Genomic DNA, 27,554 nt, shown 5'->3' on the forward strand with positions numbered 1-27,554 from the left:
GAGGCACAGCTAAATGGGCATAATAATTTGCTTTTTTTCTGGATTGCCACAGGATGGCATGCATCTGATGGTCAGTCTGAGGGAAGGGAGAGAGCAGCGGTGAGGCTGCCTCTTACCTGACTCACGGTCCATCCGCCTTCCATCCTCTCCAACTGATGGCGAAATTCAAATCGTACTGCATTATTTCTGCCTCACCCACAAATACATGTTGTTACTCCTATGACCAGAGAAAGTGATATTCCTCGATACTAAAAAATACACAAGGCGCTAATAATATCGCAAGCTTATTGGAGCACTTAACAATAGGCCTACTCATTCATGCGGCTGCAGTGCATGTGGCTTAAAAAGCTTATATATTTTATGGCTTATAAAGGTGGGTGTTGAACAAAGTGTTGACAGTGCTAAATAACAACTTAAACATTAACGTACACATAAAAACAGAAGTTATGTGCTGTATTAGTTGTCTCTAGTCATAAATCTCAGTTTCAATCTTGCTGTGCGTTCGAGGCCTCTTTTTTACAGTCGATGGCTCCAGAAAACCGTGCGGACACCGTATTTTGAGCTATATGATTGGCCAGCGGTCAGTCGTATAGGTGCACTTGATTTGCTCTCTGGGACTGGCGGGGAGGCGGAGTTCCACCTTCAGACACATGAAATGGTTCAAAATGGGAACACTTTTCCTTCACGGTGCTAGGGCTTCTGAATCAAATGCAACTACCCGCAACCGCGCGAAACGAATAACAAATAGGAACGCAAGGCTTTATCTTTGGAGTTTTTAAAGAAATGTTTGGTGATCGACTAAGAATACACTAGAGTGCGACCAGATGGTGACCACTGTCCTAAAGTAATACTCTGATGGGATAGAATTGGACTGGAAGTTAATGTATACACAGAACACACACACACCCAGGAATACTATCTACGGTCAGTGAGCTAACAACAGTGTACCATATCGCTACTGTCTGCAGCCATACCACAACACGTTAAAGACTTGATATTGCAGACAGTTTCTCATCTCATATTTCCCCCTGGGCACAGACGTCAATTCAACGTCTATTCCACGTTGGTTCAATTAATTTTTATTGAAATTACGTGGAAAGAACATTGATTCAACCAGCGTGTGCCCAGTGGGTTGAATATAAAGCATGCCATTATAAATCAGTAAGGTTCCTGAGACAGCTCGTGATGGCGACTCATTATTCTGCTGAGTGAAAAATGAACATCAATTCAGTTCGGGTTACATTAACTTTATATTGCCTTTGTTTGTGCAGCTACAGTGAAAATATTCCTCATTCAACATCATCGTTTTTCAGTGAGAGATTTGAACCCCCCTTGATTTTGTTCAGTTGACAACTACAACAGCTGGAACAGGTGTAGCCTGTTTTGGCCCTCTACCGCTTGTGCGCAGTGGGTGATATCTGTTTTGCAGAGTGCAAGACTGAATGAGGAAGTAACGTGAAAACTCAAAATACAAGGTCTGCTATGCAGGATCCTTAGGACGTCCCTATCCCATTGAAGTTGATATTTAAACGGGTTACGGTAAGGTTTAGGTTGTGAGTTAAAGTTGAGTGTTTATGGGCGTCCCAAGGATACCGGATTGCACTGACCATATATTTCTGCCAGGAAGAGAGACGGAATCAATGCGGAAGATAAAAGCGTGTGTCTTCGGTTAACACTGTCGACGAGATGTGAGCTAAGGAAAGGGGTTCCCCAAAACACCAGTCAGCAAATTGGACCGCCGATGACGACCGCCTGAAACGTCTCGTTTTTATCGGACAGTGGCCGAAACAGATGAAAACCTATTGCAGTATTGCACAATATTTAATACACTGAGACTTGGACTCAAAAATAGTAGGCCTACTGTATTGAGATGGCCACGTTTGATTGACAGCGGTTAAATTCAATCGTAGCGCCGTACAATTTTGATAACACCGCGTCGGTTGTGTACACGCTCACATTCATCAGTCGAATGCCGAAGGAGAGAGAGAAGAGGAGAAAGGCCTCCAAGGAGGCAGGGCTGTCTGGCGCTGGTATTAGTGATGGGTTCGTTAAAGAGCGCAGAACAAGCCGCAGAGCATCTGAGCTTCGCGATGAACTCTGCCAGGTGAAAGAAGTAAAGTTATCTGAGTTTAACACCACTCAAGTGCAAACTAGTATGATGGAGGCGCTCCGTGTACCGCAGGTGACAATAACCCCAGATGGAGGCTGCTCGCGGGAGATCCAGCAGGAGGACTGGGCTGATGTGGAAGGCTCTCTGCGACGGAAATTGTCAAACTCCTCGATCTCCTCAACAGGTTCCTCCATCATGTTGGAAGAGTCAGAGGATGACATTCTGAGTGACAACGAGACAAAGAGCAAGGGCAATATTACTTTAGAACATTTGTGTGAGGACACGAGTGAAGTGAGTATAGACTATTCTTCATTCAAATATAGTAATATTGTTGTTACGTTGTAATTACACCCAATTACACCCAGAGCACTGTAACTCTGGGGGGAAATAGTTAGACTATTCTCTTATATTCTATTGGATTCTATTTTATTCTAACCGGGGGCAGACTGGCTGGTCATTTGGGCTGGTCAATCTTTTGCCTAGTGGGCCTGTCTAACCTGTTATATTTTTTGTACAAAATGATCATGATCTGGCTAATAATGGGGGCCTAGGAAAAAATGGTCTGGTGTGTTAGAAATGCCAATACGTCCTGAGGCTACTATAAAACATGATTTACTGGTGAATGTTATACAAACTTTGTATTATTGGAGGACCAAAAAAAGCCGATACCGATTAATCGGCCAATTTAAAAAAAACAATTTATTTTTATTTGTAATAATGACAATTACAACACTTATTTTAACTTAATATAAAACATCAGTAAAATCAATTTAGCCTCAAATAAATAATGAAACATGTTCAATTTGGTTTAAATAATGCTAAAACAAAGTGTTGGAGATGAAAGTAAGATGTGCCATGTAAAAATATGTGCCATGTAAAAATATGTGCCATGTAAAAAAATATATATGTGCCATGTAAAAAAGCTAATGTTTGAGTTCCTTGCTCAGAACATGAGAACATATGAAAGTTGGTGGTTCCTTTTAACATGAGACTTCAATATTCCAAGGTAAGAGGTTTTAGGTTGTAGTTAATATAGTATTTATAGGACTATTTCTCTCTATATCATTTGTATTTCATATACCTTTGACTATTGGATGTTCTTATAGGCACTATAGTATTGCCAGTGTAACAGTATAGCTTCCGTCTCCCTCCTCGCCCCTCCCTGGGCTCGAACCAGGAACACATCGACAACAGCCATACTCGAAGCATCGTTACCCATCGCTCCACAAAAGCCGCGGACCTTGCAGCGCAAGGGGAATAACTACTCCAAATCTAAAAGCGAGTGACGTTTGAAACAGTATTAGCGCACACCCAGCTAACTAGCTAGCCATTTCACATTGGTTACACCAGCCATTAGGCTGATAGGCTTGAAGTCATAAACAGCGCTGTGCTTGCGAAGAGCTGCTGGCAAAACGCACGAAAGTGCTGTTTGAATGAATGATTACGGGCCTGCTGCTGCTCAGTCAGACTGCTCTATCAAATCAGACTTAATTATAACGTAATAAATAACACACAGAAATATGAGCCTTTGGTCATTAATATGATCAAATCCGGAAACTATCATTTCGAAAACAAAACATTTATTATTTCAGTGAAATACGGAACCGTTCGGTATTTTATCTAACGGGTGGCATCCCTAAGTCTAAATATTCTTGTTACATTGCACAACCTTAAATCTATGTCATAATTATGTAAAAGTCTGGCAAATTAGTTCGCAATGAGCCAGGCAGCCCAAACTTGCATATACCCAGACTCATATATACCCACAATTGCATATACCCACAATTTCACCTGGTTAATATTGCCTGCTAAACTGGATTAGTAGTTATAACTAGTGATTATGATTGATTGTTTTTTATAAGATCAATTTAATGCTAGCTAGCAATTTACCTTGGCTTCTACTGCATTCACGTAACAGGCAGATTACTCGTGGAGTGCAATGGTTAGAGCATTGGACTTGTTAACTGTGCGGTTGCAGGATTGGAACCCCTGAGCTGACAAGGTGAAAATCTGTCGTTCTGCCCCTGAACAAGGCAGTTAACCCACAGTTCATAGGCAGTCATTAAAAACAAGAATGCGTTCTTAACTGACTTGTCTAGTTAAATAAAAGTTATAAAAAAATAACATTTAAATTTAAAAGATAATCGGAAATCAGCGCCCAAAAATACAAATTTCCGATTGTTATGCCAATTTTGCACATTTTGCAATGGGGTGGGGAGATTTTTTTGAGGTTTTACAATTTAATTTTATGCAATTCTACACATTTTGCCATGACTTATGCCATGTTAATATGATATCTGAGTGAGAGTGACTAACAAAATGAATGGTGTCTGGAGGTCAGGGCCCTAGGGCAGGTGCCTAGTTGGTAATTACTACAAGTTTGGCAAGACTAAGTAGACTAATTAACCAAACTAACAAATGTTATCTGACATGGCCATGGGCTAATTGAGTGAATGTCATTGGGTGAAATAACAAGAGGAAATCTGCTGATGCCCTACCAAGTTTCAAAGTTGCACCTTGTGTATTCTACTATTCTAACTCTCAACAGTAAGTTGAGACCCGACTAAGTTCCTAAAAAAAATTATATATATATATATATTTATAAATTAAAATAATTACAGATGTCCGGCCCTCGGTGTCCTTATACAGTTGAAGTCGGAAGTTTACATACACTTAGGTTGGAGTCATTAACTTCTTGGTGATAGGGGGGCAGTATTGAGTAGCTTGGATGAATAAGGTGCCCAGAGTAAACTGCTTGCTACTCTGTCCCAGATGCTAATATATGCATATTATTAGTAGTATTGGATCGAAAACACACTGAAGTTTCTAAAACTGTCATATGGCAGGTGAAAACCTGAGACAAATCCAACCAGGAAGTAGGAAATCTGAGGTTTGTAGTTTCATTTAACCTCTTGCTTCTACTCGGGATGCTTGCGTCCCAACTAGAGCTCTGGAAATGCAAATGCGCTACGCTAAATGCTAATAGTATTAGTTAAAACTCAAACGTTCATTAAAATACACATGCAGGGTATCGAATTAAAGCTACACTCGTTGTGAATCCAGGCAACAAGTCAGATTTTTAAAATGCTTTTCGGCGAAAGCATGAGAAGCTATTATCTGATAGCATGTAACAATACACTACAACACAAAAGACCCGCAGGGGATGTAAACAAAATAATTAGCATATTCGGCGCTACACAAACCGCACAATAAAATAGAAAACATTCATTACCTTTCACCATCTTCTTTGTTGGCACTCCTAGATGTCCCATAAACACTATTGGGTCTTTATTTCGATTAAATCGGTCCATATAAAGCCTAGATATCGTTATATGTAGACTGTGTGATAAACGAAAAAAACAGCATTTCAAAACGTAACGTCATTTTTTAAAATTCAAAAAGTCGACGATAAACTTTCACAAAACACTTCGAAATACTTTTGTAATGCAACTTTAGGTATTAGTAAACGTTAATAAGCGATAAAATTCATCAGGAGGCGATGTAAAAATCATTAGCTGTCCGTCTGGAAAAATGTCCGGCTAGAAACTCAACCAAAATATCCGGTCCTAGACCTGAAGAAATGCGCTGCCTTGCATGTGTTTGACCAAGAAAAAACTCGTAGGCAAATGACAAGACTCTAGACACCGTGTGGAAGCTGTAGGTACTGCAACCTCAGTCAATTAATTGTGGTTCACCTTTATCAATGGGTTCAAGTAGCGCAGCAATATATTTTTCCATTTTCAGTGATCAGTTTTTCCTGTGCTTTTCGATGTAAATGCCGTCCTGGTAAAGCCACAGCAGTGATTTAACCAGTTTTATAAACGTCTGAATGTTTTCTATCCACACAGACTAAGCAAATGCATATTCTATATTCCTGGCATGAGTAGCAGGGCGCTGAAATGTTGCGCGATTTTTAACAGAATGTTCAAAAAAGTAGAGGGTAGGACGAAGAGGTTAAGTGATTGCCTATCCAATATGCTGTGTCTATGGGGCCAGATTGCACTTCCCAAGGCTTCCAGCAGATGTCAACAGTCTTTAGAAAGTTGTTTGAGGCTTCTATTGTGGAAGGGTGTCGAATAAGAGCTGTTTCAACAAGTGGACTAGGCTGAGGCCAATCAGTTGTTTACTGCGCGGTCATGCGGGCACGCCGTTCCTTCTTTTTCCTCTGTAATGAATACGCTATTGTCCGGTTGGAATATTATTGAAGATTTATTATAAAAAGATCCTAAGGATTGATTGTTAACATCGTTTGACATGTTTCTAAAAACTGTAATGGAACTCTTTTAACTGTTCGTCTGGATTTTGCGCTCTCGCATTGTGTCTTTGGAATTGTGAACTAAACTCGCGAACAAAACGGAGGTATTTGGACATAAATATGGACGTAATCGAACAAAACAAACATTTCTAGTGGAAGTGGGAGTCCTGGGAGTGCATTCCGACGAAGATCAGCAAAGGTAAGTGAAGATTTATAATGCTATTTATGACTTTTGTTGACTCCACAATTTGGCGGGTAACTTTATGGCTTGCATTTGTGGCTGAACGCTGTTCTCAGATTATTGAATATTGTGCTTTTGCCGTAAAGCTTTTTTGAAATCTGACACATCGGTTGCATTAAGAACAAGTTTATTTTTAATTCTATGTAAAACATGTATCTTTCATCAAAGTTTATGATGAGTATTTCTGTTATTTGATGTGGCTCTGCAATTTCTCCGGATGTTTTGGAGGAATTTCTGAACATGGCGCCAATGTAAACTGAGGTTTTGGGATATAAATATGAACTTGATCACACAAAACATACATGTATTGTGTAACATTGAAGCCTGGGAGTGTCATCTGATGAAGATCGTCAAAGGTTAGTGTTTCATTTTATCTGTATTTATGCTTTTTGTGACACCTCTCTTTGGTTGGAAAATGGCTGAATGCTTTCTGTGACTAGTTGCTGACCTAACATAATGATATGTTGTACTTTCGCCGAAAAGCCTTTTTGAAATCGGACACTGTGGTTGAATTAACGAGAAGTGTATCTTTAAAATGGTGTAAAATACTTGTATGGTTGAGGAATTTTAATTATGAGATTTCTGTTGTTTTGAATTTGGCGCCCTGCAATTTCACTGGCTGTTGGCGAGTTGGGACGCTAGCATCCCGAACGATCTCAGAGAGGTTAAAACTAGTTTTTCAACCACTCCACACATTTCTTGTTAACAAACTATAGTTTTGGCAAGTCGGTTAGGACATCTACTTTGTGCATGACACAAGTAATTTTTCCAACAATTGTTTACAGACAGATTATTTCACTTATAATTCACTGTATCACAATTCCAGTGGGTCAGAAGTTTACATACACTAAGTTGACTGTGCCTTTAAACAGCTTGGAAAGTTCCAGAAAATTATGTCATGGCTTAGAAGCTTCTGATAGGCTAATTGACATAATTTGATTCAATTGGAGGTGTACTTGTGGATATATTTTAAGGACTACCTTCAAACCCAGTGCCCCTGTACTTGACATAATGAGAAAATCAAAAGAAATCAGCCAAGACCTCAAAAAGAAAATTGTAGACCTCCACAAGTCTGGTTCATCCTTCGGAGCAATTTCCAAACGCCTGAAGGTACCACGTTCATCTGTACAAACGATACTATGCAAGTATAAACACCATGGGACCTTGCAGCCATCATACCGCTCAGGAAGGAGATGTGTTCTGTCTCCTAGAGATGAACGTACTTTGGTGCGAAAAGTACAAATCAATCCCAGAACAACAGCAAAGGACATTGTAAAGATGCTGGAGGAAACAGGTACAAAAGTATCTATATCCACAGTAAAACGAGTCCTATATCGACATAACCTGAAAGGAAGCTCAGCAAGGTAGAAGCCACTGATCCAAAAACGCCATAAAAACGCCAGACTACGGTTTGCAATGGGGACAAAGATCGTACTTTTTGGTCTGATGAAACAAAAATAGAATTGTTTGGTCATAATGACCATCGTTATGTTTGGAGGAAAAAGGGAGATACTTGCAAGCCGAAGAACACCATCCCAACCGTGAAGCACAGGGGTGGCAGCATCATGTTGTGGTGGTGCTTTGCTGCAGGAGGGACTGGAGCATTTCACAAAATAGATGGCATCATGAGAAAGGAAAATTATGTGGATATATTGAAGCAACATCTCAAGACATCAGTCAGGAAGTTAAAGCTTGGACGCAAATGGGTCTTCCAAATAGACAATGACCCCACGCATTCTTCCAAAGTTGTTGCAAAATGGCTTAAGGACAACAACGTCAAGGTATTGGAGTGGCCATCACAAAGCCCTGACCGCAATCCCATAGAGAATTTGTGGGCAGAACTGAAAAAGCGTGTGCGAGCAAGGAGGCTTACAAACCTGACTCAGTTACACCAGCTCTGTCAGGAGGAATGAGCCAAAATTCCCCCAATTTATTGTGGGAAGCTTGTGGAAGGCTACCTGAAACGTTTGACCCAATTAAAAAAAATTAAAGGCAATGCTGCCAAATACTAATTGAGTGTATGTAAACTTCTGACCCACTGGGATTGTGATGAAAGAAATAAAAGCTGAAAGAAATAATTCTCTCTACTAATATTATTCTGACATTTCACATTCTTAAAATAAAGTGGTGATCCTAACTGACCTAAAACAGGGAATTTTTACTCAGATTAAATGTCAGGAATTGTGAAAAACTGAGTTTAAATGTATTTCGCTAAGGTGTATGTAAACTTCCGACTTCAACTGTATGTAGCTACGGCCCTGAAAGCAAGACACAGACACAGAAACCCTGCAGCGCCCATCCAGAGTCCCGCTCCTGTCCAGCAGCCACCAGCTCCACTACCTCCACCTGGTTACTGGCAGTACCCCAATGCCTGGCCTGCACCTCAGGTCCAGAGTACCACAGAACTGACAAACTGTATCCTGTGTACCAGGCAGTGCAGCAGCCTCTGATTGCTTGGTCCCGGCTTGGACCGCCAGCTAGTTCAGCCGTCACCCGGACTACAGCATGTCAGGTGGTCACCAGCTCCCAAGGAGATTCTTCAGCCTGTGCCTTCGCCAGTGCCTTCGCCAGTGCCTTGGCCTATCAGATGGCCCAAGGACTCCAGCATGTCCAGCCAGAAATGCAGAACCCTGAGCTTCAAGCTGCCATGCAGCCCCCTGTGCGCCAGTGTGCCAGTCCGCCCAGCAGCTGCCCGAGTTGACCCCAAACCTGCCACTTGCACCGATGCCATGACGGGCGTCCATTCACGCTCCTATGTCGGTGCTGGAACCAACCCGGCCTCCACGGCTCCCATTCCCATTCCTTGAGACAGCCAAGCATTTGCCAGAGCTGCACCCTGCCACGTCGTCCAAAGCATTCCAGTCAGCCAACCTAATGACTGATGCAGCCAGACCAGCGACTGCCACAGAGCCCCAAGCCATTTCACTATGCTTGTATACTGGGGTATTGTATACCTTGTATACCGGGGTATTTAGAAATAGCCAAAGGATGGTTTTTCAATACCGTAAATACAGTTTAAACTATTTAAAAGTTTTTTCATACATTTGAATATTTGTAGCTATATTTGTAAATACCTAAAGTCATCTTGTGCAAGACATTAGAACATAAAGAAGATTGCGTTCTTCATTTCACCTGTCACATTATTTTTCATTATGAAGCTTACCAGTAGTCCTGAGTCACGTGCTGTTTGTTTACAAGCACACAAAGATGAGAGACCGGCTTGAGAGTCACTCACTGTTGTTCAGCACGCCCCAGGTGATCTAGTTGCGGATTGTCACAAGGATGATGCTGGAGAGACGAAGCAGGTACGGGGAGTCAAACATGTAATAAGGACCGGACATGGAACGAGACAGGAACAGCGTCAGCACATGAGTAACACAGACAAATAACAGTTTTTGCAGCAGCGGGGAACAGAGCAAGGGAACTGACAAATATAGGGGAGGTAATAAGCAGGTGATGAGTGAGTCCAGGTGAGTCCAATGTCGCTGATGCGCGTGACGAGAGAAGGCAGGTGTGCGTAATAGATGGCAGGAGTGAGTGATGCAGGGCAGCCTGGCGCCCTCAAGTGCCGGGGGGGGAAGAGCGGGAGCAGACATGACAGTGCGCCCTCCCCTGTAGGGGCGCCACATGGCGTCCCACCTGGGCGAACCGGCCGAGACATGGGCGCTGGGCAAGCCAGCTGGGGCGTGGAAGCCCCACAAACCGGCAGTTGCGAGGGAGCCGGCTGAGGCATGGAAGCCCAACGATCCGGCTGAAGCAAGACACCTGTCGATCCCGCTGCAGCGAGGGAGCCCAGTGATCCGGTGGAGTGTGATGTGGGATGGAAACTTTGCGAGCCAACCTCTCAAGCCAGTCAGGGAGTGGAAGCTCGACGGGCCGGCTTAGGCACCCTCGGTTCCATCGGCGGCGGAATCCACCCCGACGTCACCAACAAAACAAAAAAAACTCCTGGACCGGCTGGGCGAACAAGAACTGATGGTCTGGCTGAGGCCCGACGTGGGAAGGGGACGTGGGAACCTCTCGAGCCAGCTAGGGCATGGACGGCCGAAGAGCTGGCTAGACACCCCCGGTTCCATTGGTGGAAACCCAGAGCCGATGTCACCACCAACCGGAATGCCAGTACTCCCCGATGCTTCGTATGTTGGCTGCTGCATTCTTTCACAAGGATGACGCTGGAGAGATGAAGCAGGTACGGGGAGTCAAATATTTAATAAGGAACGGACATGGAACGAGACAGGAACAGCGTCAGCAAACGAGTAATACAGACAATAAACAATTAATGCAGCAGCAGGGAACAGAGCAAGGGAACTGACAAATATAGGGGAGGAAATAAACAGGTGATGAGTGAGTCCAGGTGAGTCCAATATCGCTGATGCGCGTGACAAGGGAAGGCAGGTGTGCGTCATAGATGGCATGATGCGTGATGCAGGGCAGCCTGGCGCCCTCAATCGCCTGGGGGGAGGGGGGAGCAGGAGCAGATGTGACACTAAATGTTTCCCAGCTACATATCTTATAACTATTAAGTTAACTGTCTAGAATGTGCGCAATGCTTTGAAGTTGTGCATTTGGTTTGCTAATTTAGTAGCTAGCTATCTAGCTAAATTGTTAGCGTCTTCCAAAATCTAGCTTCACTTGGTAACAGCAGAGAACACCCTCCTGGATCAAGTGCATTGCTGTCTAATATTTATTTTCTGCGTGCTGCCAACTGAGTAGCATTTTTAAGTTACTTATATAACTTTATGAGCTGGGATGTCTATCCTGAAAATAGTTTAGGTCAGATACTGTGTAAAATGTCCGCAATGTGCTCATTAGCATTTAGTTAGCATTCTCTATGGGATTTTACATGTACTTGTAAGCATTGCCAACCTTTGGATTACAGAGGCAGAGTGGGGTTTGAAAATAGCGCCCCTTGTGTTCAATGCAGGTATTACCGCAAATCCCAGTATGGCACTATGTCGTTATGAAGTTATGGCAATCTGGATCCCGCCCAAGCTCACGTTTCAGATTGTACTCCCTTGTACTAGGCCTGATCACCGACAACGACAAGACAGCCTATAGGGAGGAAGTCAGAGACCTGGCCGGGTGGTGCCAGAATAACAACCTATCCCTCAACGTAACCAAGACTAAGGAGATGAGTGTGGACTACAGGAAAAGGAGCACCGAGCACGTCCCCATTCTCATCAACGGGGCTGTAGTGGAGCAGGTTGAGAGCTTCAAATTCCTTGGTATCCACATCAACAACAAACGAGATTGGTCCAAACACACCAAGACAGTCGTGAAGAGGGCACGACAAAGCCTATTCCCCCTCAGGAAACTAAAAAGATTTGGCATGGGTCCTGAGATCCTCAAAAGGTTCTACAGCTGCAACATCGAGAGCATCCTGACCGGTTGCATCACTGCCTGGTACGGCAATTGCTCGGCCTCCGACCGCAAGGCACTTCAGAGGGTAGTGCGTATGGCCCAGTACATCACTGGGGCAAAGCTGCCTGCCATCCAAGACCTCTACACCAGGCGGTGTCAGAGGAAGGCCCCAGTGATCACCCCAGTCATAGACTATTCTCTCTACTACCGCATGGCAAGCGGTACAGGAGTGCCAAGTCTAGGACAAAAAGGTTTCTCAACAGTTTTTACCCCCAAGCAATAAGACTCCTGAACAGATAACCAAATGGTTACCCGGACTATTTGCATTGTGTCCCCCCCACCTGACTAACAGGTGTCTGTATATAGCCTTGCTACTCTTTTTTCAAATGTCTTTTTACTGTTGTTTTATTTCTTTACTTTCCTACACACACACACATACCTTTTTTCCCGCACCATTGGTTAGAGCCAGTAAGTAAACATTTCACTGTAAGGTTGTTTTCAGCGCAGCGCCTGTTGTATTCAGCGCACGTGATAAATAAACTTTGATTTGATTTGAATTACAGACACTGTACTCTAATGGTTTATTTTGACTTGTTTGTGATCATGTCAGATAGATAACTATTGGCCTATCTTAAAGGTAATCTTCAGACATGAATCGAGTTGTCTGTGAGACAACACAGAAGTGGAAAGGAATTAGATTACCCCCCATCTTAAATGAAAACTCCACCCAAAAACAATATTTTGGTATTTGTTCCATTAGTCCATTGTTGACATAGTCCCAAAATGTTTTCTTGTCAGTACTCAAGTTTTCAAGATATGTAACTTTCAAAATACAGAAATCAGCCCTGTATGATGGATTTTGCATCATGTGATGATTTCTTTGTTTTGAAAGTTACATATCTTGAAAACTTGAGTGCTAACAAGCAAAACATTTTGGGACTATGTCAACAATTGGACTAATGAAACAAATGCCAAAAGGTAGTTTTTGGGTGGAATTTTCCTTTAATTGAGTATACTCCTTCATGTATGATGGTCTTCAAAAAGTTTGAAACCACCCTGGTCTCTCGTCTGAGGCGGCCATCTTGTTTTAGCATTGTCTTTTGGCACAGAATACAGGTGCTGCTGTACACCTGGCCTATGATTCAGGAGGACTGAGGGTGGTTGCTGTATTTGACTTCAACACTTGACTGATGACTTGCATTGATAAAGTAGTGAAACAGTTGTGATTTCCAGGACAATACCGTAGTTTTAAACCCTAGAACATAAAAGTAGCTGTGAATAACAACACAGTAAATTCTCCAGTGTTAAAAAAACAAAAATGTGAGTGTTAAATCAACAGTGTAAGTATTGAGACACCGGAACATTTATTTTATTTTTTGTATTTATTTAACCTTTATTTAACTAGGCAAGAGAGAGTCATGGTTGTTGCATTCATCCACTTTCAGTACTACGCACTTCACCAAGTGAGATCCTAAGCAAATATGTTGTCATAAAACATATTTTTTTAACACAGTACCATACGTATTTCATAAGGCCTTATTTTGAGGGCCTAGTTTTATCCTAATACAGGGGCCTGAAACTCATACATTACTTTGAACCAAAACCTTTACATCATTATCATATTTCCCGGCATGCTCTATTGCAGATAGATGTTTTGAATGGTTTGTATCAATATCTATGTTTTTGCATGTACATTGATTTATTAATCAATTAATCTTATGCTACTCAAATATAAATTACAACATTTTCTAAATGAATCAAATATGTTACTTAGAATTATTGCTGCACCCATTACTGAAATGGTTGTCCCAGTTTAGATGCTTTAGGTAGTCTCATAGCTTAGCCTTCCCAACCCTGGCAGTCATTTTGAATACAGGTTGTGTATGATACAAAATTCCAAAAGTTGGATATCTCCACACTGGCTGGATTCCTATAGGATTTTCACATCACCTTGCACCTTGCAATTTCTGATTCAGAGGGGTTGGGTTAAATGTGGAAGACACATTTCAGTTGAATGCATTCAGTTGTGCAACTGACTAGGTATCCCCTTTCCCTCAACCAGCATAATGTGACTTGCAGGCCTGCTGTGGCCTATAAACCATGAATTTCAGGTCATTGTATTACACGCTCAGAAAAAAAGGTTCAGATATTTTCCTAAAGGAGTACAAACACTTTTCACTGTAGTGGTACAAAGGTCAGTTATGAGTGCATAAAAGTTCATACCTCAGGCCGTACCTCAGGACTCGAAAGGTAAGGCACTCTGGGAAATATTTGGCTTTACACTAAGCAGTGTGTTAATTTAACATTGTTCCAATGTCTATAGGGGTCCACAGACTCTGTGGGGTTTTTTAACACTGAAGATTTTGCTGTGTATATGATGATCCAACAAACTTTTCAAATAATGTCACTTGTGAACAGTAAAAACATGTACGACTCCTAAGGCCTCTGTATCTGCTTGTTGTCAGAAGCCATATTGGACTTTGTCTCCGACATCAGTGGCTTTGTACTAGAGGTCGACCGATTAATCGGAATGGACGATTAATTAGGGCCGATTTCAAGTTTTCATAACAATCGGAAATCGGTATTTTTGTATGCCGATTTTGACAATAAAAAAATATATATATATATTTTTACACCTTTATTTAACTAGGCAAGTCAGTTAAGAACACATTATTATTTTCAATGACGGCCTAGGAACGGTGGGTTAACTGCCTTGTTCAGGGGCAGAACAACAGATTTTTACCTTGTCAGCTTTCAATCTTGCAACCTTTCGGATAACTAGTCCAACGCTCTAACCACCTGCCTCACGAGGAGCCCGCCTGTTACGCGAATGCAGTAAGAAGCCAAGGGAAGTTGCTAGCTAGCATTAAACTTATCTTATAAAAAACAATCAATCAATCAATCATAATCACTAGTTATAACTACACATGGTTGATGATATTACTAGTTTATCTAGCGTGTCCTGCGTTGCATATAATCGATACAGTGTGCATTCGCGAAAAAGGACTGTCGTTGCTCCAACGTGTACCTAACCATAAACATCAATGCCTTTCTTAAAATCAATACACAGAAGTATATATTTGTTAACCTGAATTTTTAGCTAAAAGAAATCCAGGTTAGCAGGCAATATTAACCAGGTGAAATTGTGTCACTTCTCTTGCGTTCATTGCATGCAGAGTCAGGGTATATGCAACATTTTGGGCCGCCTGGCTCATTGCGAACAAATTTGCCAGAATTATGACATAACATTGAAGGTTGTGCAGTAACAGGAATATTTAGACTTATGGATGCCACCTACGGAACTGTTCCGTATTTCACTGAAAGAGTAAACGTTTTATTTTCGAGATAGTTTCCGGATTTGACCATATTAATAACCTAAGGCTCGTATTTCTGTGTGTTATTATGTTATAATTAAGTCTATGATTTGATAGAGCAGTCTGACTGAGTGATGGTAGGCACCAGCAGGCTCGTAAGCATTCATTCAAACAGCACTTTCGTGCAGTTTGCCAGCAGCTCTTCGCTGTGCGTCAAGCATTGCGCTGTTTATGACTTCAAGCCCATCAACTCCCGAGATTAGGCTGGTGTAACCGATGTGAAATGGCTAGCTAGTTAGCGGGGTGCACGCTAATAGCGTTTCAAAACCTGGAGTAGTTGTTCCCTTTGCTCTGCAAGGGCCTTGGCTTTTGTGGAGTGATGGGTAACGATGCTTTGAGGGTGGCTGTTGTCGATGTGTTCCTGGTTCGAGCCCAGGTAGCGGCGAGGAGAGGGATGGGAGAGGGACTAAAGTGCCTATAAGAACATCCAATAGTCAAAGGTATATGAAATACAAATCGTATAGAGAGAAATAGTCCTATAATTTCTATAATAACTACAACCTAAAACTTCTTACCTGGGAATATTGAAGACTCATGTTAAAAGGAACCACCAGCTTTCACATGTTCTGAGCAAGGAACTTAAACATTAGCTTTCTTACATGGCACATATTGCACTTTTACTTTCTTCTCCAACACTTTGTTTTTACATTATTTAAACCAAATTGAACATGTTTCATTATTTATTTGTGACTAAATTGATTTCATTGATGTATTATATTAAGTTAAAATAAGTGTTCGTTCAGTATTGTTGTAATTGTCATTATTACAAATTTTGGTCCTCCAATAATCGTTATTGGTATCGGCGTTGAAAAATCATAATCGGTCGACCTCTACTTTGTACCTCTGTGTAACTCTTCAGAACTATACTCAGCCAGCTCCATAGAAGGCTCTAAGCTGTCAACTTCCTTTAAACACACTAAATACACATCGCCTGGCCCTGCTGGAAGGGAAGGCTGTGTACATTGTGGTGCTCACTGCTCAGTGTTCAGTGTTTCAACAGGGGCATGTCAGTATGACAGGCCACTTGAAAAGCTCTCAAACCCAACCCTTTTATTGATCTTTCTAGTCATTCAAAACAAACAATGGTAATGGAAAAAAAGTGTCTCCCTGTTCTGAAAATAGAGTTTGCATTAACTCTCTATACCCTTTGTTTATAGCAGATAGAGTGTCCAGTCAGCCCCACACTTGCAGTACAAGCCACCCCCATTGTCCTGTGAGGCTATGACAAATGGTTGTGTGCCAATTTCAGCCACATTGACATTTAGGATTTGACCTTTCAACACAGAAAGAAACTTTGTACACTAAGTTATCAGTTCTCTGTATTTCTAGTATGACAGTGACTTGTAGTGAAAAAGAGGCTTGAATTTTTATGACATCCCATTTATCGATGCTAGCCATTTGTCAAATATGCGTATGCTAATGCATGTTCATATTATAATGTGCCAGGTTGAGAAACCGAGTGAATCATACAGTATTGAGTGAATCAACAACTTGAGTGAATCATACAGTATTGAGTGAATCATACAGTATTGAGTGAATCAACAGCTTGAGTGAATCATACACAATTGTTACTCCCTTGTTCCTGTTCTTGTTACTGTTATGACATTGTAATTGGTCGAGTTCATTATGTAGTAGGCTCTATTTGCAGCTGATTGTAGACGCCTTATTTTCTGTCAGTCTGTCAACCACATTAGGCCCGGCTTTACAAAGTAAGGTGTGTCCCAGAACTAACCAGGAATGTATTATCTAGAGGGTTATAGAAATGAACATTTTTACAAACATTGCGTTGTATTGTAGTTTGTGAGAGAACACACCTCATACAGTTAAAATGTAGCATTTATTTTCAGGAATTGAAACACGTTCCACAATGTTGAAATTCTACTTCATATTTTACACTACTTTTTTAGAATAACTGTGTAGCCACAAATGGAGGGGCTATATGTTCATATTTCTTTCTCTTGACAGAGCACAGGGCTTTTTAAAAATACATGTTGATTAATAGGTTGTCACTATTATGTGTTTGAGAGAGTGTTGAAGGCCTGTGTGGAAATATGACACCCACATAGCCGACTATTATTACAACAACAATTCAACTTAATACACCACATCAACAACACCAGTGAGTGGAGCATACCACTTGACATTTCAGAGTGGCTGTGGGATCTGTTATTGGTTTTGAGTGTGTACACTCAACAGAATGAGTCGTTTTTTCACTGAATCCAATGACCAGGGCTTTTCTTCCTTTTACTGCGATCTCAGCATACTGAATACCTCTGACCTCTGTCTTGGTCATAACCCTGAATCTAGCTATGGTGAAATCTATCTCAAAAATAACATTATGTATCATCTCTGTGTCATCAAGCACATGCTAAGTACTTTTCTGTCTGTGAAGCATGTCTGCTGTGAACATGATGTGTGACTCACTCAACATCTCATCACACATGGGGAAACAATGTCATCATTTCTATGCCTGAATCATCCAGATCTCGTTGAACAAGATCTCCATGACTGTGTCTTAATGCAAATGCACATGGCAACAGCAAGTCAGTCAAGTGCGACTATACACAGCAGCTGGTAGGGAAATGTGAGTTCCATAGAAATGACAACATGAAAACAGCGTTATTATGAGCTTGGAGAGAAAGCTCACAAAGTATTGGCATGGCAACTGAAAGCAGAGGAAAGTAAGAGGACAATTAATGCCATAGAAACTCTTACTAAAGAGATATCTTTCGACCCTACTGAAATTAATAATACTTTTAAGAAATACTATGAAGACCTCTACACTTCCCAATCAAGTGATGATCTATCAGAGATAGACTCCTTTCTCTCCTCTCTCAACCTCCCATGCCTGTCAGGGGAAGACAGCGAGCGCCTGAGTGAACACTTCTCAGTTCCTGAATTGTTGGAGGCCATTAAATCCTTACCTTCTAATAAATCTCCTGGGGAGGATGGCTTCCCTCCAGAGTTCTATAAAGAATTTAGGGAGCTGTTGGTCCCCTACCTTATGGAGGTACTTAAAAAAGCCAGAGAAGACAACTGCTTTCCAGAGTCCTTCTCTCAAGCAGTGATTACTGTAATCCACAAGAAAGGGAAAAACCAGCTAAAGTGCACCTCCTATAGACCAATCTCTCTCCTTAACACAGATTGTAAACTGGTCACCAAGATGCTATCTAAGAGACTGGAGTCATGTCTTCCCCTGTTGGTCAACCCAGATCAGACTGGCTTCATAATTAATAGATTGTCCTCCAATAATCTCAGAAGGTTCTTTGATATAATTCACCTTGCTAACAAAAACAAAATACCTAGTGTCGCAGTCTCCCTCGACGCTGAAAAGGCCTTTGATAGGGTTGAATGGCCATACCTCTTTTGCGTCTTGGAAAAGTTCGGTTTAGGTACCGTGTTTGTAAATTTGATAAAATCACTCTACAAATCTCCTAAAGCTAGGATTGCTACCAATGGGATTACTTCCTCCTCTTTCCCTCTTTAAAGGGGGAACAGACAAGGTTGCCCAAATAGCCCCCACCTCTTTGCCCTCGCCATCGAACCGTTGGCTGAGGCTATTAGAACGTGCCCTGACATACATGGCTTTGAGGTGGGCCCCCATACCCATAAATGATCACTCTTTGCGGACGACCTTATCTTATTTCTAACAAACCCAGAACACTCCCTCTCTCACTTGCAGATCCTACTACAGTGTTATAGTTCTTTCTCTGGATATAAGGTCAATTTTGATAAAAGCGAAATCTTACCGTTGTCTGTCTTTGACCATCATACCATCAAGCACAAGTTTATTTTCAGATGGTCGCCTATGGGCTTCACATATTTGGGCATAATGGTGGATGGTAATCTTGAACAACCTCTATAAACTCAATCTGGCCAGTTTGTTGCAAAAGGTGGAGGTTGACCTTTGTAAATGGATGGACTTACCTCTCACTCTACCAGGTAGAATCAATGTAATTAAAATGAATGTCCTGCCCAGGTTTCTATATCTGTTTCAATCTCTCCCTATCCCTGTTCCCGCATCATTTTTTTCCTCTCTCGACAAGCTGACCAGACGGTTTATCTGGCACGGCAAAACCCCTAGGGTTGGCCTGGATAAACTGACCCTTGATTACAGTCAAGGGGGCTTAAACCTCCCCAATTTTAGAATGTACTACTGGGCTGCACAGTCTAGGTTTCTGGCTCAGAGGTTTGACAATGGTCCCACTCTCTCATGGTTGAACATTGAAAAGCTTGAGGTAAATGATGACACTGGGGCAGATTTGTTTTACAAATGGGACAGAAAATCTATAAAAACCATCACAGACAACCCTTTAATCATACGTTCTGTCCTGGCATGGTGCAAACTGCATGAGCTGTTCGGACGAGGGTGATTCCTATCCCCTAAAACCCCTTTATGGAACAATAGATTGATCCCTATGTTTTTCCAGAATAGTAACTTTAGACCATGGTCTGATAAGGGGATCACTCTTCTGGAACATTGTTACGAGGAGGGAGTTCTTATGTCTTTTGATCAGCTGAAACAGAAATACCACTTGCCTAACAGGGACTTCTTTAGCTACCTACAACTACAAAACTTTATTAGGGTGACTCTCAAGGGACAATGGAACCTACCTAAGATGTCACCTATTGAACAACTCTGCCACGCAGACCAACCACTGTTCAAGACCATTTCCCGTGTTTACAATGCTCTTATGTCAGGACTAACACTGCCTGGGCTAGATAAACCCCGACTTAGATGGGAGAAAGATCTGGGTATTGATCTTGATGAGGATCTATGGAGTGACCTATGCAGGGATGGGGTTACATCCACATTGAACTCCAGATACAGACTGATCCAGTTTAATTTCCTCCATCAGCTCTATATCACCCCATCTAGACTGCACAAGTTCAACCCTGATATCTCCTCCCTATGTTTTAGATGTGGCTCAGATGAAGGAACATTCCTCCATTCCACTTGGCAGTGTTCAAAACTACACGGTTTCTGGCAGGGGGTATGCGATACCATATCCTCAATTCACGGGGTTGCATTCCCTTTAGACTCGGAGGTCTGTCTACTGGGTAACTTTACTAACACCAATCTTAGGCAAAGCCATACTATAAAGCTAACAGAAATATTGCTAGCGATTGCCAAGAAATGTATTGCCTTGAAATGGAAATTGGATTCCTCCCTGCCAGTTGCAATGTGGCTTTCGGAAGTTAATAGTTGTATCCCTTTGGAGAAAATCACTTACTGCTTAAGGAATAAGTTAAAGACATTTTACAGAATTTGGCAACCTTTTATTGACTATATGGAGAATCTCCCCCCACATCTCATTGATTGAATCTATATATAATCCTCACATAATGTTTCACACGTAATGTAGAATATGTAGCCTACGGCAGGTGATCCAATGTCTCGTTATTTTTTTATTTTTTTTATTTTTTATTATTGTATGTTTGTTTATATAATTATAATTATAATTTATTTTTGTTACGCTCGTCTGTTACTGTCACTTTGTCCTATCGTTGTCTAATATCTTTTCACTTTTGTTCTGAATGTTCTTAATTGGAAAATGCAAAAATAAAATACTTTAAAAAAAAAAGATTAAAAAAGAAATGACAACATGTAGCAAAGAGACTAATATGTTTGCGGATGAGGCCAAGGTTAAGGGTCAGGGTTAGATTTGAGGCTAGGATTAGAGTTGAGCCTGGACGAGGACATGAAGCTAGGGTTAATGACGTACAGTAACAAATGACCCAATTAACAGTGGCCAAGTGATTTAGACAGCTGTCTGTTATCAACTGAATTCAAAACATGATTATTATCCAAGATCATTATCGTTGTACAACTTCATTTACATACACCCTACTGTTGAGCGCTGGCTTGAGGACAGTGTCTCTGCCTGGTTAATAATGACACAGATACTCCATAGAGGTAAAGCTGACTGTTCCTGTGCTTGGTCCTTCTTCAGCAGAGCAAACCCTGGTGGAAGATAAAGACTATTGTCAACTGGCCTTTTGTTTCCCCACAAAGAAGAAACCTGTCCTGGGTTCAACTAGCTGGACACAAAGGTAAAACACAGTCACCATGGACGTGATCCCTCACCTATCACAGCAGCATACCAAGAACCAAGCACTCATGTAAGATGATGTGTACTGTACATCTTCCACACAAAATAAAGCACATGACACAGACAGTACTGTATACTACTGGCCACTTTGATACAATACTAACCCATTACACACAATGTCAGATTCCATCGGAAAATGTCAGTCGTTAGTGGTTTGCTGTGGAATGTCAGTGCTTATCTTTTCCAGGTAATTTCAAAGCTGGCGGCGAAGGCACCATTCTGAAGAAGTTCTCTGAGAATGAGAAGCTGTGTTTTGAGAGGCTGCAGGGAGACGTTCTCCAGGACTTTGTACCAGGATATTATGGTGTGGTGGAGAGGGATGGGGATCCCTTCCTACATATGACTGATCTACTAGTCAACTTTGATAGACCCAGTGTCATGGACTGCAAGATGGGAGTGAGGTAAGAGAGCAGCAGTAGTGAGTAGGGAGCAGCAGTAGTGAGTAGAGAGCAGCAGTAGTAAGTAGGGAGCAGCTAGGTGAGCAGGGAGCAGCTAGGTGAGTACGGAGCAGCAGTAGTGAGTAGGGAGCAGCTAGGTGAGTAGGGAGCAGCAGTAGTGAGCAGGGAGCAGCTAGGTGAGCAGCAGTAGTGAGTAGAGAGCAGCAGTAGTGAGCAGGAAGCAGCTAGGTGAGCAGGGAGCCGCAGTAGTGAGTAGAGAGCAGCAGTAGGGAGCAGCAGTAGTGAGTAGAGAGCAGCAGTAGTGAGCAGGAAGCAGCTAGGTGAGCAGGGAGCAGCTAGGAGAGTACGGAGCAGCAGTAGTGAGCAGGGAGCAGCTAGGTGAGTAGGGAGCAGCAGTAGTGAGTAGGGAGCAGCAGTAGTGAGCAGGGAGCAGCTAGGTGAGCAGGGAGCAGCAGTAGTGAGTAGAGAGCTGCTAGGTGAGCAGGGAGTAGCAGTAGTGAGCAGGGAGCAGCAGTAGTGAGTAGAGAGCAGCAGTAGGGAGCAGCAGTAGTGAGTAGAGAGCAGCAGTAGTGAGCAGGAAGCAGCTAGGTGAGCAGGGAGCAGCAGTAGTGAGCAGGGAGCAGCTAGGTGAGTACGGAGCAGCAGTAGTGAGTAGGGAGCAGCTAGGTGAGCAGGGAGCAGCTAGGTGAGTAGGGAGCAGCAGTAGTGAGTAGGGAGCAGCAGTAGTGAGCAGAGAGCAGCTAGGTGAGCAGGGAGCAGCTAGGTGAGTAGGGAGCAGCAGTAGTGAGCAGGGAGCAGCTAGGTGAGTAGGGAGCAGCAGTAGTGAGCAGGGAGCAGCTAGGTGAGTACGGAGCAGCAGTAGTGAGTAGGGAGCAGCAGTAGTGAGCAGGGAGCAGCTAGGTGAGTAGGGAGCAGCAGCAGTGAGTAGGGAGCAGCAGTAGTGAGCAGAGAGCAGCTAGGTGAGCAGGGAGCAGCTAGGTGAGTAGGGAGCAGCAGTAGTGAGCAGGGAGCAGCTAGGTGAGTAGGGAGCAGCAGTAGTGAGCAGGGAGCAGCTAGGTGAGTACGGAGCAGCAGTAGTGAGTAGGGAGCAGCAGTAGTGAGCAGGGAGCAGCTAGGTGAGTACGGAGCAGCAGTAGTGAGTAGGGAGCAGCTAGGTGAGCAGGGAGCAGCTAGGTGAGTACGGAGCAGTAGTAGTGAGTAGGGAGCAGCTAGGTGAGTAGGGAGCAGCTAGGTGAGCAGGGAGCAGCTAGGTGAGTACGGAGCAGCAGTAGTGAGCAGGGAGCAGCTAGGTGAGTAGGGAGCAGCAGTAGTGAGTGGGAGCAGCAGTAGTGAGTAGGGAGCAGCAGTAGTGAGCAGGGAGCAGCAGTAGTGAGTAGGGAGCAGCTAGGTGAGTAGGGAGCAGCAGTAGTGAGTAGGGAGCAGCAGTAGTGAGTAGGGAGCAGCTGGGTGAGTAGGGAGCAGCAGTAGTGAGCAGGGAGCAGCTAGGTGAGTAGGGAGCAGCAGTAGTTAGTAGGGAGCAGCTAGGTGAGCAGGGAGCAGCTCGGTGAGTACGGAGCAGCAGTTGTGAGTAGGGAGCAGCTACGGGGGGTAAGGAGCAGCAGTAGTGAGTAGGGAACAGCTGGGTGAGTAGGGAGCAGCTAGGTGAGTAGGGAGCAGCTGGGTGAGTAGGGAGCAGCTGGGTGAGTAGGGAGCAGCTAGGTGAGTAGGGAGCAGCTATGTGAGTAGGGAGCAGCAGTAGTGAGCAGGGAGCAGCTAGGTGAGTAGGGAGCAGCTGGGTGAGTAGGGAGCAGCTAGGTGAGTAGGGAGCAGCTAGGTGAGTAGGGAGCAGCTATGTGAGTAGGGAGCAGCAGTAGTGAGCAGGGAGCAGCTAGGTGAGTAGGGAGCAGCTAGGTGAGTAGGGAGCAGCAGTAGTGAGTACGGACGGAGCAGCAATAGTGAGTACGGAGAAGCAGTAGTGAGTAGGGAGCAGCAATAGTGAGTAGGGAGCAGCAGTAGTGAGTAGGGAGCAGCAGTAGTGAGTAGGGAGAAGCAGTAGTGAGTAGGGAGCAGCAATAGTGAGTAGGGAGAAGCAGTAGTGAGTAGGGAGCAGCAATAGTGAGTAGGGAGCAGCAGTAGTGAGTAGGGTGCAGCAGTAGTGAGTAGGGAGAAGCAGTAGTGAGTAGGGAGCAGCAATAGTGAGTAGGGAGCAGCAGTAGTGAGTAGGGAGCAGCAGTAGTGAGTAGGGAGAAGCAGTAGTGAGTAGGGAGCAGCAATAGTGAGTAGGGAGCAGCAGTAGTGAGTAGGGAGCAGCAGTATGTCTGTTCTATAATAATGTGTAGAACACTACATATGTCTGGCCCTATAGCAGGATTAAGCAATTTTGAGGAAATACTAACAAATCATTGTTGGACTACTGTAATTTATCTATATCCCTCTTACACGTCAGTGCTCCTGATAGTAGAACATACAGACTGTCAACCTGTTCTGTTTGCTCTTGATAAAACACCTGTTGTTACTGGTTCTCTGAGGATTTCCTGCCACACACAGCCGGTGGGGCGTCAAGGCACACAGAGAGGCCGTCACTACTGAGCCACATGTTTCCTGTACACACACACACACACACACACACACACACACACACACACACACATAGTGGGGAGATGGGGTGCAGGCACAGGGTGTCCCTGGTGACTCCCTTTTGACAAACACACACAACCACCCAAGCTCTCTCACCTACTGCTAACAAACACTCATACTATCAACCAGTTAAACAGTCATGCTGTGTACTTTGGAGTGTCCTCCTTGCTTCCTTTTTTTTATACAGAGGAAGTTCAGAATGAAACTGAAATTCACTGAACATAGGACTCTACCAAGTAAGACGTAGGGTTCTATTAAATCCGCATAGCGGAAGTTCAGCGTTTCAGCATGATTTTAATGTAAAGGCAATGTTCCCGCGTTAGCGGAGAATAAACGCTGCATATGTCAGATCAATCCTACATTACCTTTACATTTCTATTGTGTAATCTGTAACACTTCAGTGATACAGGTTGAATAGAAACCTTAGAAAGTCAATTCTACCATCTAAAGCATACAAAGGTCACATTATAAACTGGGTGGTTCGAGCCCTGAATGCTGATTGGCTGACAGCCGTGGTATACCACTGGTATGACAAAACATTTATTTTTACAGCTCTAATTACGTTAGTAAGCAGTTTATAACAGCAATAAGGCACCTTACGGGTTTGTGGAATATGGCCAATATACCAAGGCTATGGGCTGTATCCAGGCACTCCTCTTTGCGTCAAGCAGAAGAACCACCCTTAGCCATGGTATATTGGCCATATACCACACCCCCCCCGGGCCTTATTGCGTAAGTATAACATGCCATTGTCTGTAATGCCACTCAGCTATCATCATACACAACAAGACCAAATGAAAAGTCACTTAGCCGTGATGGTGCTAAATAGTGTCATGGCCCCTCAGCGTGTCTCCCTGTTGTCCTCTCCTCAGGACGTATCTGGAGGAGGAGGTGGTGCGAGCCCGAGAGCGGCCTAAGCTCCGTAGGGACCTGTTTGACAAGATGCTGGAGGTGGACAGTGAGGCCCCCAGCCCCCAGGAGCAACTCCAGAGGGCCGTCACCAAACCCCGCTACATGCAGTGGAGAGAGACCCTCAGCTCTACACACACACTGGGCTTCCGCATCGAAGGAATCAAAGCAAGTACCCACCTATCAACCTGAGTGTCAACATGAAGGAAGCAATTCAGTCAGTGTTCACTCAAAACGCAACCACAGAGATCCCTTTTCATTTAAACTAGAACGTATACAAAAGGCTTATTCCTGGACTAAAACCTTTTTTCATGGTTCATTTGACAGTTTTTCATGTGAAGTTCATTACATACTGTATGCAATAAAGTAATGTCGGAGCCTTGACCTTGTTGCACGTGGACAGTGCTGCTTATCAACATATTGACCGTTCCTTCTCTCAGAAAGCTGACGGGACGTGTCATACGGATTTCAAGAAGACCCGGTCTAAGGAGGATATCACTCAGATCTTCAGGGACTTTGCCACAAACAACACAAACATACTAGTAGGTTGACAGCTACTAGTCTTACCTGTTATTCTGTTGCATCCGCATTCATTTGCATGGTTTGCTGATTTTTGACAAGTAGAAACATACAGTACATACCTGTCTTATGTAAAGTGAATACTTGAACAATCAAACAAATTGGTTTGACTTTACCTGTCTTTTGTAAAATCTCATGAAAAGTGATACACATTGGTAAATATTTGGATATGATGAGCAACCCAAATGGCATTATACACTACAGTAGATCCTGTTGGAATGACAGATAGCAAATAGAATTGAACGACCTAGACATATAACCTCTATTGGTTTAAGGAATTTATCAAGGGAGTTTCCCAAGTCTCAACTCTACAGCCAGAATAATCGTATTGCCTCTCTAATACAGAATTCCTACCTGAGTAAACTAGCAAAAATTCAACAAGCCCTGATGTCATCGGAGTTCTTCAAGAGACACGAGGTGAATATAGAAGCTTTAGTTCATCTGCACCTGTTTTCTGTTGACATTTGTTCATCCCACTAGATATATTAAACACATCTAAGAGCTTTTATGAGGTTTACCGGTAAATAATATAAATGATAATACACACTGGGCAAAAATGTCAATTCAACGTCTATTGCACGTCCGTTCAATGTAATTTCATTGAAATGTGGAAACACTGTTGATTCAACCAGTGTGTGCCCAGTGGTTATTGTAATGAGTACACGTCTTCTCTCTCCAAGGTGATTGGGAGCTCCCTCCTCTTCATTCATGACCACACTGACCGAGCTGAGGTTTGGCTCATTGACTTCGGCAAGACTACAGCTTTACCAGAGGGACAGACTCTGGACCACTCCATACCCTGGCAGGAGGGCAACCGAGAGGACGGATACATGTGGGGACTGGACAACCTGATGAGGACACTGGGCTCTTTGACTAACAAAGGAACTAGTGAAGGAAGTAATGAGTGCCTTTAAGCTATGACCACCTGGGAGGGATTGGACTACCCCATTCCAGTAGTTAGAGGACCCTGGCAGTAATATACAGTCTCAAGGGTCCCCTCAATCACAAAGTATACATACTGTGTAAATCAAACTTCCAGCTTATTCAGCACAACAAATTGTATCTCAGCGTATTGTTGAAGCTATTGTAGCATGGAGATAAGGGATTGCGTTTTTTAAAGTATGTCTGTGCCTTGTGAACAAACTATACATTTTAGGGGAATTTTAATGAATACAAAATGAATGAACAGACACAAACCTGTGATTGTAATGCCTGTATATTCTAGAAAGCCATACAATACTATCGATGTAAGGGACAGTATTGCGTAGAAATCCAACCCATTCCATATTTCAAGGTGTCATTAAATTTGATTGATTTCAGTTTTTGATAATCAAGCATGTTCCATTTTATTTTTTTTTGTTTTCAAACTTTATTGAAGACATTAGGCATACTGTATTCTAATACAGTTACTTACACCAGTGCGTCTTTAGGATCATCTCATTATAAGTATTGTATTATGACAGTCCATGAGACTAACCTCAGAAAAACACTATTGCCTTGTCCCAATGAGTTAGAAATGGTTGTGTATTGGGAGGTTTTTCATATGTACAAGTAAAAAAATGTCTTGCTGTATTATAAAACACTTATCAAAACACAAA

At 42.9% G+C, this 27,554-nt stretch overlaps 1 protein-coding gene across 1 annotated transcript; it reads left to right on the forward strand.

Moving 5' to 3' along the window:
- The first annotated feature begins 1,424 nt into the window (after positions 1-1,424).
- On the forward strand, positions 1,425-27,554 carry LOC115119238 (inositol-trisphosphate 3-kinase A-like). Its single transcript, XM_029647994.2, has 7 exons — positions 1,425-2,401; positions 21,296-21,395; positions 21,642-21,855; positions 25,341-25,545; positions 25,818-25,919; positions 26,302-26,373; positions 26,637-27,554. Exons 1-7 carry the CDS (start codon positions 1,970-1,972, stop codon positions 26,868-26,870), a joined length of 1,359 nt encoding a protein of 452 aa, XP_029503854.1. The 5' UTR covers positions 1,425-1,969; the 3' UTR covers positions 26,871-27,554.

This window comes from Oncorhynchus nerka, linkage group LG18, assembly GCF_034236695.1.
Source record: "Oncorhynchus nerka isolate Pitt River linkage group LG18, Oner_Uvic_2.0, whole genome shotgun sequence".
Lineage (NCBI taxonomy): Eukaryota > Metazoa > Chordata > Actinopteri > Salmoniformes > Salmonidae > Oncorhynchus > Oncorhynchus nerka.